We start from the raw sequence: 14,097 nt of genomic DNA, 5'->3' as shown, positions 1-14,097 counted from the left end.
CTTCAGATATATATATATATTTACTTAGATATATTTAAATATTTATACTTATTTCTATCAACCAAGGCATTTTGAAATGATAGAAAAGAAAAGGAATGGGATGGGTGTACCCATCAGTAAATTAGATGTGTAAACCTATTTCTGAAAGGTAGAAAGTAGGTTACTGACAGAAAAAGCCAATATAGGCAGAGAGAACTTTAGCTAATGTTGGAGCCAGTCTTCTCTGAAGCTTCCAGAATCAGGGGATAGGAGAGGGACCTTAACAGGTCGCACTGATGGTTTGAAAGGCTGTATGAAGCATAGAAACATTAATGGCCAGTTGTTTTCCCTTTAGATAAGCAAATATAGAGACCAACAGCCTCAGAGAAACTTGGAAACTAGAGGGAGAATTAGGACCTCATGTATTGTGTCGTTTAAAGGCTTCATAGTGTAATGACCAGGACTCCACTCTTACCAGAAAGGAAAGCTTGCCAGTTATCTATTTTTGCATAAAACTTCTTACATTTCTTCCAGTGCAGTTTACATACAAGTGAACAACCAAATTTCACTGATATTTAAATAAATTATCTCTCAGGGAAGAGGGAGAGCATGATTTAAAAAAATACCTGGGCCCAGGGGGAATGATTTATCCTTTGAGATAAATTTAAAAATTTGAAGGACAAACCAAATTCCTCCATTATCTATTAAAAGAATTAAGAAGGCTATGAAGTAGTATTTATAAAGAAACAGAAATGCCCAGAGCCCAAAGTAAGCAGCTTCCAGATGGAAAGGGCTTGCTATGCATTTAAAGTAATGAGTGGAATTCAAACAGACAAACAAACGAACCCCACGTTAAGGTACATTAAAAATTTTATTCCAGGAATGAAGAGAAACTCTTAAAGATCTTTAGATAGAAAGCCAGCTTCTTTTACAAAAGAAAGTAAACACATTGGCCTCAAAAATTTTACCATTAAAGACAGATACTGGAAGATAATATAGTTGCTTTGGAATTCCATAGGGAAAATGATACACTAGCCAGAGTTTTGTTAGTAGTCACACTAAGACCAAATAAAACAAGTTTTAGATATTCAAAGATGCATAATAGCCATCTCTCATTTCCTTTCTGTAGGTGAAGCTTAAGGATAGAAAGTTCAAAGTATAAAAATAAATCAGGAAATATAAACTAATAAGTCTGAGTGAATCCAATTAAGAGTGACAGTTGTTATTACTAGAAATAAGAGAAATGAAATTGAAGTTGATTGTAATTTTTCTGAAGAGACAAGAGTCTATCCTGGTTGGTTTTGTTTTATTGCCTCTGACTGTTCTTTGTTATCCTTGTTTATATACTAACTACTTACATACTGTAGTATACATGAATTAAGGTTCCTCCTGACTTTACACTGTAGCTGTTATTATATACTAAACTACTTCTATGCTATAGTATACTTGAATTTAAGTACACTGATCAGATAGTGTTCTCTAAATTAATGATTTGGAAAAAAACCTAAGTAAAGCATAGTATGTTAATTTATAGCACAACTAATAAATATACCTCCTCAGCCCCAAATACTACCTACTGTACTATAGACTATCGTTGCATTTACTTTGAGAATCAGAAGTAATAGACAGAAGTGGTAGTGCACACCTTCTATCCCAGCACTGGGGAGGCAGAGGCAGAGGATCTCTGAGTTTGAGGCCAGCCTAGTCTACAGCATGAGCTCCAGGACAGCCAGGACTAAAGAGAGAGACCCTGTCTCAAACAAAACAACTTAAAACAAAAATCAATAGTAGAAAATTAACTTGAATCAATGCCACTAATAGTTATAGAATTCATCATGTTACAATTTAACTGCAATCATAAAGCCAGCAAATATGGTAGATAATTGTTTTTGAAATATCAGTTGTCTTTTTACTGTAAAGCTCAAGACAAAAAACAATCATATTTTACAATCTTAATGAGTATAATTTAAAGTGATGTCTTAGAAACAAGTATAGCTTATTTTTTAAGCAAACTAAAAACACTGGAAATACCTTTTAATAGCTATAGAACTTTTTCAACTTTTCCTCAGTGAAATATATATGTGTGTGTGTATACACACACAAACACACACACACACACACACAGTATATATGAGGGTAATATGTCCATTTTAACAAAGAAAGAAGCACAATTCCATTTCTTTGCCTCATTCTCTTCTTTCCATCCTCCTCCTTCATTCAGTACTCCTTTCCTCCAGTTTTCTTTTTCCCCAGTAGAAAATAAAATTGAAATCCAGATAAAAGCATTGTAGATCTGTCTCTATTTTTGTTGTTTTCTTTCTCTTTTTATCTATTCTTTTCTTACACAGTACATTCCGACCATAGTCTCGCATCCTTCCAGTCCTCCCAATACCCCCTCCCCACCCCACCCCCTTTCTCCAAGATCCACTCCTCCTCCATTTCCCGTTAGAAAAGACCAGGCTTCCCGGGAATGTCAACCAACCATGGCATAGCAAGATGAAATAAGACTAAGCACAAACCCTCATTTCAAGGCTGTGTGAGGCAGCCCAGTAGGAGGAAACAGTCAGATCCCTCCATCCCTGCCACACTGTTAGGAGTACCACAAACACCCAAGCTAAAACCTACAGCATATATTCAGAGGACCTAGTGCAGACTCATTCAGGGTCTGTGTTTGTCACTTCAGTCTTCCTGAGCCATGCTTAGTTGATTCTGAAGGCCGTGTTCTTGTGGTGTCCTTAACCCCTGCCCCTGGTGCCTGTAATCCTTCCTCCTCTTTTCTGCTGGGTTCCCTTAGCATTGCCTAATGTTTGGCTGTGGGTCTCTGCCTCTGCTCCCATCAGCTGCTGGAGGAGGCCTCTCTAATGACAATTGGGCTAGGCACCAATCTGTGAGTACAGCAGAGTATTATTAGAAGTCATTTCATTGACTTTTTTGTTTCTATTAAAGGAACAAGCAAATAGACAAATCCAAAGCATATCTTTAAAAATAATACAGTTATTACTTCTGATTCTTGCTTAAAGTTTAATTTTTCTTTGTATTTCAAAAGAAGAGATGATTTATTGTAATGATAATTCATGAATTTAAGTTATGTAAAGATTATTCCACACCAAAGCTGAGTTCAGAAAACCATATCCATCATTCTTGTGTATACCAGACTATTTCCACACTTTGTATTTCACAATACTTGATAAGTGCCTGAAACCATTGATACATAGCATACATTGGCATGTAGTAGATGCACTGTCAGTATTTGATGAACACATTTTAGTGTAATTAAGACTTAGTCATAAGCTAAACTTTTATGCCTTTTCTATAAGCTCTGACATATTATAGTTTACTTTTTCAGAATCAATTTTATAAAATATTAATATCTATTAATAGTATATATAAGTAACTTCAGCATTGTGACAAGTGCAGGGATTCATTGGTAGCACTTACTATAATGAAATGCTCCTATGACCTTCCAAGACAAAAGCTTTGTCTTACCTAGTGAGAGAACTACCATCAAGATCTTCTTAGTGTTCTGTCATGGAGTGAGTGCTGGAGTTGGCATTTATACCTAGGGTGGATGCTAAAACTCATACTTTTAGAAGACTGTTCCTACTTGTGTAAGAAATAAAATTCAGCTACTTGTCACCAGTATTTGTAGTTTAGATGCTATTTGGTTTTTGTTTTGTTTTTCTCCAAGTATTGCCTCTCCTTCTTTCCTTCCCTCCCCATCCCATCTCATTCCATGTTCTTTTCTTAAATTTTAAAATAAATGCCTAACTTCTTATTTCTTTTTTTAGACATGGTCTCACTATATAGTGCTGGGTGGCCTGGAGCTTGCTATGTAGGCTTTGAGATCACCTGCCTCTGGCTCCCGAGTGCTGGAATTAAAGGCATATGTCACCATGCCCAGCAGTATTGTATTTTTATATTTTTAGGAACAATGGTACAGGAAGGGTATAATTCAAAGTTGTGTTCAAGTGAACTATTCATTCTCTGCCCTAAAGTATCCTATATAGAGTAAGCCCAATAATTATATTTGGTGTAAGGAGTTCAAAAATAATGTACCTAGAAATAAATTTCAATTAATTAATTATTATTATTGGTCTTTTCAAGACAGGGTTTCTTTGTGTAGCCATGGCTGTCCTGGAGCTCACTCTGTAGATCAGGCTGGCCTAGAACTCACAGAGATCTGCCTGCCTTTGTCTCCCAAGTGCTGGGATTAAAGACATGTACCACCCCAGCTATTAAATAATATCTTCTATAGAGACTTTTCCCTAAGTCTTTAATTTCATCACTATAGTAAATATAAAATAGGTAAATTAAAATTGCAGCAATCCAGAATTGACATAGGTAATCTGATTGTTGCCTGATAAAAATACTCAGAGGGAAATATTTTTATTTTTAAAAAATTTATTGCTTTTTTTTTTAAAGATTTATTTATTTTATTTATTGCACATGAGTGCTTTATCTGCAGAAGAGGGTATCAGATTACATTATAGGTGGTTGTGAGCCACCATGTGATTGCTGGGAATTGAACTCAGGACCTCTGGAAGAGCAGGTGGCGCTCTTAACCACCGAGCCATCTCTCCAGCCCCCAAATTTATTGCTTTTATTTTTTACAATAATATACAATTTCCCCCTTTCTTTCCTCTCTTCAAACCTTCCCATATATCCCTGCTTGCTCTCTTTTAAATTCATGACCTCTTTTTTCATTAATTGTTGTTGCATGCATATATGTATATTAATATGCATATATATAATCCTTAATACAACCTGTTCAATCTGTATAATGTTACTTGTATGTATGTTTTCAGGGCTAACCATTTGTACTGCCCAGCCCATTGCTGTGTTCTTCCCGCTCTTGAGCATTCATTAGTTATCTGTAATTCTTCATGTAGAGTTGGGCCTTGTGGTCTTTCTCCCATCGTCTTTAGCATTTCTGTTGTTGTTGCCTTGTTCAACTCATGGTTTGTCAGTCATGTGGGTGATAGTTTATGGGTGTAGCTTCTGACATCACTAGAAGATAAGTCTCACAGCAAACTTCCTGATCCTCCAGCTCTTAGAATCTTTCTACCCCCTCAACTGCAGTGCTCCCTAAACCTTAAGTGTGGGACTTTTTTTTTTTTTTTTTGTAGATTTATCCACTGAGACTGGGCTCTACAATTCTGCATTTTGATTGTTCGTGGTTTTCTGTAGTGGTCTCTGTCTCTTGCGAAGAGTTTACTTGCTTTCATGATGCAGAAGGTACCAGGAAAGCTTCCAAAGGCAGGAGGCAAACCTGTTTAACCACACTGCTTATGAACAACCAGAATGTCATAATAACCCTATGTGTGCTATAGTGGCATGCACTCAAAGAGATTGTAGGACTTTATATGTCACATTCTGTAGAAAGAAAGTTTAGATTTGAATAATATGCAAGTATTTTTAAAACTTTTGTTGATTTGGAATTATGGTTCTATACACTGTTATAAAAGTGAAATTGGCATTTTTATTGTAAAGTCAAAACTTTTAAATGTATTATTTGTAAATTTATACTTCTAGTTCTTTTATTTGTGTTTGTTTCAGAGTCTGTCTATGTAGCTTAGCCTGACCTTGAATTTGTAATTATTCTACCTCAGCATCCTGGGTATTAGGCTGTGTATCCTGCCACTCTGCCTAGCCTTTTGTTCTTTTTTTTTTTTTTATTAATTTCAGAAAATGTTATTTATCAAACAAAAACATAGTATATCAGGTTTGTAAGTGGTAATTAGGGTGGGAAAATGTATACTATTAAATGCCTATAATAGAAAATGAGACACAATTCTCAAGTAGCAATATATTATTACTCCTTAACTTTTATTCTTTCTTAATCTCACTTTCTCTTTATAATTTTTCTTTCCCCTTTTTATACCTCCACTATCAGATTTTTATCTATAACAACTTCTCCATATTTCTTTCCTGACTTAGTTTATGTCCTTTTTCTAGGTAATTGTGGTTAGAGTAAGTATCACAAGTGGTAGTTTGGTTCATAATATGCAAAAAGTATCACTTGATGATTTTCTCCTCAGTAGATTTTGAGGTAGGATTCCTGTTTAAGACATGGTCATTTCTTTCTCTTAGGACAGATGAACCCAGCAGAAGTACCCAATGACTTCTTAGCTACTTCTGGTGGTTGAGGTAGTGTCCTCAGCAGCAGCTCTTGTTCTGTTTAAGAATTTTGACTATGTGTGGTCAAAAAAAATGCTTGAAGTTTGACTTTCAAACCAATCAGTGTCTCTCTTTCTCCCACTATTCCCCCCTCCACCTTTCTTTCATTTTCTCTCTTCTTTTCTCTTCCCTTTCTTCTTTTCCTATCATTATATTTTTTTAGTTAGAACAATGCCTGCCCTTGGTAGTTAGTACAAAAATGTAGTTTTGTATAAAAACTCTTACCATGCCTAGTGGTTACTCATTAACCAGTTGGTGTTTCTTTCTAGATTGAAGTACTGACATAGAATTTGATTATCCCTCAAACTATCAGAACTAAACTATTATAAATATAGTTGTTTATAGCCATTAGTACTTAGACAGATGTCACTATACAGCTAATGATTATAATGGAAATGCTATAGGTTCGGAGCGAAATAGGCCAAACTTGAGGGAAACTCAGCTCTCTTCCCTAAGAGGGTACTTTTAATCTCTCTGAACCTTCATTTTCCTTAAAATGTGTTTAGCTGTATAGGTGCAGGCCTATAACTCTAACTACTTGGGAGAGTGAAGCAGGAAGATCAAAAGTTACTACACGACAGTTAGGGGTCAAGGTCAGCCCAAACTTAATAACTCTACTCAAAAAGGAAGAAAAGAGCCAGGTGCAGTGTCACATGCCTGCCAGCCCTCAGGCAGGCAGAAGCAGGTGGATCTCTGTGAATGTGAGGCCAGCCTGGTCTACAAAGTGAGTTTAGGACAGCCAAGGCTACACAGAGAAACCCTGTCTAAAAAAACAAGGAAAAAAAAAAAAAAAAAAAAGAAAAGGTAAAAAGGTAAGAAGAGTCTCAGTGGTAGAACACTTACCTAGCTTATGCAAAAAGCCTTTAATTCGATTCTTAGAACTGCTGGAAGTGGGGGGTGGCACCAAAATAGAAAGCTGGAAGGGTTGGTGATGTTACACGTAGTAAGAGTAGCTATGCTAGTAGCTGTCCACAGTTCCAGACAGTGGTGAGTGTTTACTCAAGGTAGTAAGGAGAGCGTATCAGTCAGTGTTGCTGGGAAAAGTAAGGTACAAACATGATGAGACGTTGGAGGCCGTCATGTTATTCTGCTGTACTGCTGCTATACTGCTGCCTCCCTTTGAATGAAGGCATGTTCACAGGCTTTGAAGTAGTTTACTGGAAAAAAAATGGCCAGAAACTTCTTTTTCCAGGATGAGATTTGTAGGAGACATGTATTAATTACATTTCCTCATGCAGTAACTCTACTTTCTTCAAATGAGAATAGTTACTAGTTTAACTTTGGCAGATTTTTCTTCCTGAGTTGAAAATGGCCACAATAGGGCGAGAGAGGAGCATCAACAATCAAAATGCGTTTTGCTAGTGCAGAAGACCTGAATTTGGTCCCTAGCAGCCATGCCAAATAACTCAGAACTATCTGTAACTCCAGCTCCAGGGAATCTGATGCCCTCTTTTGGCCTCTTCAGGCAACTGCCCTAACATGCACTTAACCTCCCACACAAATAACACATGCATACACTTAACTAAAGGTGAAATAAATGTTTTATTTTTAAAAATGGTCATAGCACATGTAATCCAGTTTTTCATTTTTACTAGATCACTTTTTAATTATTCTCTATCTCCTAAGATAATGAAATTGATGAACTGAAAAGGCACTTCATTCTTGCTACTTCTAGAAACAGGCAAGCATTGACCTTGAGGAGTAAGGCTAATAAATAACATTTGCTTGTCACAAAGCTGGTATATTCCTTGTGCCTAATAGTGTTATGATAAAAAGAACAAGAACTTCAGAAATGTTCTGTGTAGATTGGGTGGGACAGTGTATGGTTGTGTAGCTGAGTGGACAAGCAGGCTAAGGTGCCAGGCCCATCATTACATGTGTTGCACAGAGCATATTTACATTCAATTCCTGCCATACTTACTTAGATACCAATGAGAGTTTTAAGTTCTTGTACCTAAAACATCTGTTTTTCATTGGGCTATTTTCTTAGTTTCCTTTTTTGTTACTTAATTTTTATACTTAGGTTATTGCATGGATGTCAGGTTCCATATCCATAGATTAATCTGGCCATAAATAGAAAATATTTTTCTTAAATTACATGTTTTTATTATTTCCTAAACAATGTAATATAACACTATTTATATAGCATCTACATTATAGCATACTACAAATAATATAAATGACAAAGTATACAAGGAAATCGTATGGATTATATATAAATTGTGTGTTGTTTTATATAAGAAGCTTGACCACCCTTGGATTTTGGTATTCTTGAGGGCTCCCAGTCTAACCCCTCTTGGACATCAAGAGACAGCTGTACAATTCTGAACTTTCAGCAGTTAAAGGATACATGTGAAATGTTTTGTTCCCTCCCACCCCTTCCATATGTTCTCTGCCCCCTCCCCCATGGATACAGATCTTATTGTGTGGCTGGCCTACAACTCCTTATCTCTTTGCCTCAGTGAGTACTAGGATTTATACACAATCCGTTTTTGTGTATGTGTCTTTTGTTTAGAAAAATTTAAACAGCATGGCTTATAAAGACTTGGAACATATTTTAAACGATAATTTATAATTAGAGTTTTCTAACATAAATACCGATATGGTTCTTTTCATTCTTAATTATAATAGTGGTTTTACTGTTAATGCTTGCTTTTACTACGCTGGCTTCTGTCTTCCTCGTGTAAGTTTTTTGTTTGGTTACTTGGTTGGTTTTTGGTTTTTTGAGACAAGGTTTCTCTGTGTAGCTGTGGCTATCTTGAACTGGCTTTATGGACCAGTCTGGCCTTGGACTCCTAGAGACCTGCCTGCCTCTGGCTCCCTGAGTGCTGGGATTATAGGCACGCAGCACCATGCTCAGCCCTCATATCGTTTTTATTCTCCATTTTTATCTTATCATCATCTTTTTTTTTTCCTCCCCCACCATATGGTTACAGCCTATCAAGTCTCATCTTGGTAGCCGGCTTATCCTTCCTCTGAGTGCCACCAGGCCTCCCCAACAAGGCAAGTGGTCAAATATGGGGCACCAGAGTTCATGTCAGAGTTAGTCTTTGCTCTCCACACAACTGTGGAGAATGTCCTGTCCATTGGCTAGATCTGAGTAGGGGTGCAATGTTTACTGCATGTATTGTCCTTGGTTGGCACAGTAGTTTGAGCAGAACCCCCTTGGATCCAGATTTGTCCATCATGATGTTCTTCTTGTGGGTTTCTAGGACCCTCTGGATCCTTCTATTTCCCCATTTTCCCATATTTCTCTCACCTAGAGTCCCAATAGGAAGTCCCCACACCTATCCCAATCTCCTGGTAAGTGAAGACTTTCATGGGACATCCCTTTTGGGCTAGTGTCCAATTATGAGTGAATATATACCATGTGAGTATTTCTGGGTCCTTTGTAGATCCTTTCTAGTCCCATCCATTTGTCCGCAAATTTCAGGATTTCCTTGTTTTTAATAGCTGACTAGTATGCCATAGTGTAAATGTACCACAGTTTCTTTATCCATTCTTCGATTGAGGGACATTTTAGGTTGTTTCCAGGTTCTGGCTATTACGAATAAGACTGCTATAAACATGGTTGAGCATATGTCCTTGTTGTGTGGTGGAGCATCCTTTGGGGACATTCCAAGGAGTGGAATAGCTGGGTCTTGACGTAGCCCTATTCCCAGTTTTCTGAGAAAGCACCAGATTGATTTCCAAAATGATTGTACAAATTCTCAAAGATGCAGCTTAAAACATTTAACTGTTTGAATTTCTGCAAACAATCCTCAAACTGCTGTGGCTGTTTATAGTAACACTGAAGGCCCATTACAGGAATGCTGTTGTCTCCCAGGCAAAAGAATAGAATCGATCTCTGGGTGAAAACATGCCATTGTTTACTCCCTTAATACTTAATTCAGTTGGGCTAGTCAATGCGTGCCTAAGAGATCACCCCCTTACTTAGTGTGTGTGAGAGGTGGTTCTTGTCTGATGCTATGTTAAAGAGATGTAAGTAATGAGTAACCCTTTATGGGAGAATATACTTTTCCTTCCCAGAATCCCTGCCTCCTTAGCTTAGTCCCTAAGAGCAGCAGTGAGGTTTTGCTTATCTGTCCACCTATCTGAATCAGAAAAACATAGTCTCCACCACCACCACCACCACCCCTTTTTTTCTTTTCTCTCTTCTTTCTGATGTTGGTCAGAAAAAGTATGCTTTTTCTATGACTTTGGGCTTTTTCACTCTTTCTAATGCTCTCCTTTCCTTGCTTGACCACCATGTGGCTGACTCCATACCATGCCCACTTAAGCAGCCTGACTTTATCTTTTTCTCTTAAATTCCCACCTATGCGTCTATAATAAACTCATCTATAAAGCTCACCTTTAGTAGTTGACAAATTTCATTCTTAGAAGTTGGCAGGATAAGAAACCTTAAGCCTCTGGCTAGGAATGGCTCTCATGGTCACCAAGTTTTCAGGAAGACGTGTCAAGATTACCGTATCATTAGGTTGAAGATGCACCAATAGCATGGGCTTTAAGCTGGCCACAAAGCTAAAAGGTAAATGATCCACAGTTGTTTTCTTTGGTTCTAAGCTAACTACTGAAAAGCAAGCTCTGTCCATATCTGAGAGCTCAGCCGTTCTAGTTTCATTACTGATGGTGTGATAACTTATCATCATCTTGTGTTTTTAAATTTTATTAATTTATTCAGATTACAACTCAATTGCCATCCCATCACTTGTATTTTCCCATTCCTCCCTCCCTCCCACTTTCACACTATTCCCCTCCCCTAGGTCTATGACTGAGGGGGACCTCCTCCCCACTATATGCTCATAGGCTATCAAGTCTCATCTTGGTAGCCTGCCTATTCTTTCTTTGAGTGCCACCAGGCCACCCCACCAAGGGGAGGTGGTCAAATATGGAGCACCAAAGTTGATGTCAAAGTCAGTCACCGCTCTCCACATAACTGTGGAGAATGTTCTGTCCATTGGGTAGATCAGAGTAGGGGTTCGATGTTTACCATTGTATTGTCCTTGGTTAGTGCAACAGTTTGAGCAGACCCCTCTGGGCCCCGATCCACCCATCATGATGTTCTTCTTATAGGTTTCTAGGACCCTCTGGATCCATCTATTTCCCCATTCTTCCATGCTTCTCTCACCGAGAGTCCCAATAGGATGTCCTCCCCTCTATCCCACTTTCCTGATAAGTGAAGACTTTCATGAGACATGCCCCTTGGAATAGTGTGCAGATATAAGTGAGTTATCATCCTCTTGTACTGTGATACTTTAAGTTCAGATACTTTGCTGTAAACAGCTTCTTCTTTGTTTTCTGATGCCGTAGTAAATAACACAATACCAAAAGCAACTTGAGGAGGAAATTGTTTATTTCCTCCTGGCTTGCTTTCATGCCTTTCTCAGCCTGCTTTCCTATATAACCCATGACCAGATGTGCCCAGAGGTGGTACTACCCTCAATGGATAGGCTCTCCCACATCAATTTTAATCAAGAAAATGTCCAACACACTAGCTCACAGGCCAATTTGATGGAAGCATTTTCTAAATTGAAGTCATTCTTCCCAAATCATTCTAGCTTGTGTCAAATTGACAAAAAACAAAAACAAAGAAACAAAAACACCTAGCACAAAGCTATAAACTATAATTAAAATAAACCTACATTTTGGATGCACAACTGACTTTATTTTAAACGAGTAGGAGTTTGTGTACTGAAAGAACTTACAGAATTAAATTTGCTAATATATTATGAAAAAATTCATAGTTTAGTTGAAGTAGGGTGGTGGTTGTTTTTTAAAAGTCCCGTGGAATAATTTTGTCAGTCATAGTAATTCATAACCTTATTTGAAGTCAGGTGATCACAGAACCATCTTTGAAACTCTGACATTTTTCTTTAGAAAAAAATATGATCTTCTCCAGTCTAGTGTCACAATTTAATTCATAGGTCCACACCCCTCTAACCTCATTGATATTCAGGTTTAGAGCTAGTATCTTAGACTGTGAGATGGGGACTAACATATATTGACTATAAATTGTGTCTGGAGTTCTTTCCACTGTTTAATGCTAACACATAACCAACTGAAAATTATCATCATTTCTTTTTTTTTTTCTGTCCACAATTATACTATATCTTCTGAATTATCTTGCTTGAATAGTAGTATTCCCTGTCCCTCTGTCTAATGTTAAAGACATTGCAGCTTATATGTGTTCAGGACTTACCAATATTAATATTAGATTGGAAACAATAAGCAACTAAAACACATTTTTAGGACATGTAGATTTTTTTGCTTTGTTTTGTTGAGACAGAGTCTCACTGTATATTTAGTCCTGGCTGTTCTGGAACTTGCTTTGTGACCCAGACTAGCCTTGAATTCACAGAGGTCTACCTGCCTCTGCTTTTGAAATCTGAGATTAAAGGTGTTCACTACCATGCTGAGTGCTGAGACATGATTTTTATGTATTGATTTTTTTCTTTTAATGAAAATAATGTATAATTGAACTGTGAACATATTGGTATGGTGGGAGAAATAGAGAAATAAAAATGGCTTATTATTTGCCTAACAAAAAGTAGTCTTAATGAAATAAAGTACTGTTATAAACATACTGAGCAAAAGCTTTTTATAATTACTAGTGGAACTGCTTGGTAACTAGAATTATGTCTGAAAATCCTTTGTTTAGTTTACTTTCCCCAAAGTGAACACAATTAGATGTTACTAGATAAAGGCATGTCCCTTCTAGGGCAGTGGCCGAAGCTCTGTCTACAAAATCATGACAGGTATAGTTTCCAGTTCATTAGAGAGGTGAGTAATCTGAGGACTTGCAATTCTGAGAGTGGTCTTTCTCTTTATTAGGCATTTGGGCCTGGACTTGGTACCTCGGAAGGACTTTGAAGTAGTGGATTCAGACCAGATTAGTGTCTCGGATCTCTATAAAATGGTAAGATCTTAATAAGGGATGGATTGTTTCTTCACCCCTCATTTTTCTCCTCTTTTTTCCATGATAATGTTGTAGATTATGGTTATGTTTTAAAGCAACATTTTAAAAAACTGACCTTTTGCTTCTGTCTCCATAGTCTTTTTCTGATGTCACACTTTGTAAATGGAAATACAAAGCAGAGATGTTAAGCTCACTATACTTTTTAGGGGTCATTCTCTGTTAATTCTTCTCTGCTGGCTTTTCTGCCACTTTCTGTAGTTAATAACATTATATACCCCATCTTGCCTTTTTATAATGAAAAGATGGTTAAAGTTGCAAAGAACTAGTTGTTAGTTGAAATAGTGATTGGGAAAAAGGTGATTGAATCTGAAAATAATATACCTGATCTTTCTAGATACATGCTATTGTTAAGAAGCATATTCAGAGTCCTGCTCTCAATCACTGTACTCAAAATGCTTATACATGGGCTAAAAGCAATTAGAAAATGGAGGGAACTAAAGTTCCTTAACATACAAGGGTTTCCATTCTCAGGATAAACATTGTGGATGACAAAGCCTATAAATATCTGATAGATTCTAGATATATGTTAGTTATTATAAAATATTTAAATTACTATTTTTATATTATTATCTAATATATTATTAAGTATATTAGACAAGTAAAATTGAACTCTAATTAATGTGGTTTTTTTCTAGTTATCAGATTGAATTGTAAACTCAGACTAAAGTAAGGATAATCAATAAAAATGATAAGCTTTAAACCTTGTCATATTATTCAGTAGTTGTGTGGCATAGTTAACCATATTTAAACACTTTTAGCAATACACTGTGTATTGCTGTATAATACCTAAAGCATATGATAATTATAGGAATAAGACATTGTAACTAAGTATGTATAACATTTTGAGCACAAAGTAAATGGTTAATAGATCAAAGTAACCATTTTAATTTTAAAAATCTACTGGGTTGATTGATAACCACAACTATATTTTACATGCTGTATGATAGATTTCAAAAAGCAACATT

General features: G+C 36.7%; 1 protein-coding gene across 1 annotated transcript in view; it reads left to right on the top strand.

Moving 5' to 3' along the window:
* Positions 1 to 14,097, top strand: part of Dock3 (dedicator of cytokinesis 3) — a 328,616-nt gene that overhangs the window by 134,652 nt on the left and 179,867 nt on the right. Inside the window, exon 7 of the mRNA XM_051140503.1 lies at positions 12,988 to 13,072. Coding sequence (XP_050996460.1) covers positions 12,988 to 13,072 — 85 coding nt within the window. The remainder of the gene's footprint in view (positions 1 to 12,987; positions 13,073 to 14,097) is intronic.

The sequence above is a fragment of the Acomys russatus genome, chromosome 32 (assembly GCF_903995435.1).
Source record: "Acomys russatus chromosome 32, mAcoRus1.1, whole genome shotgun sequence".
Taxonomy (NCBI): Eukaryota; Metazoa; Chordata; class Mammalia; order Rodentia; family Muridae; genus Acomys; species Acomys russatus.
Note: the sequence above shows the minus strand (reverse complement) of the source record. Positions and strands in the feature narration are given on the sequence as shown.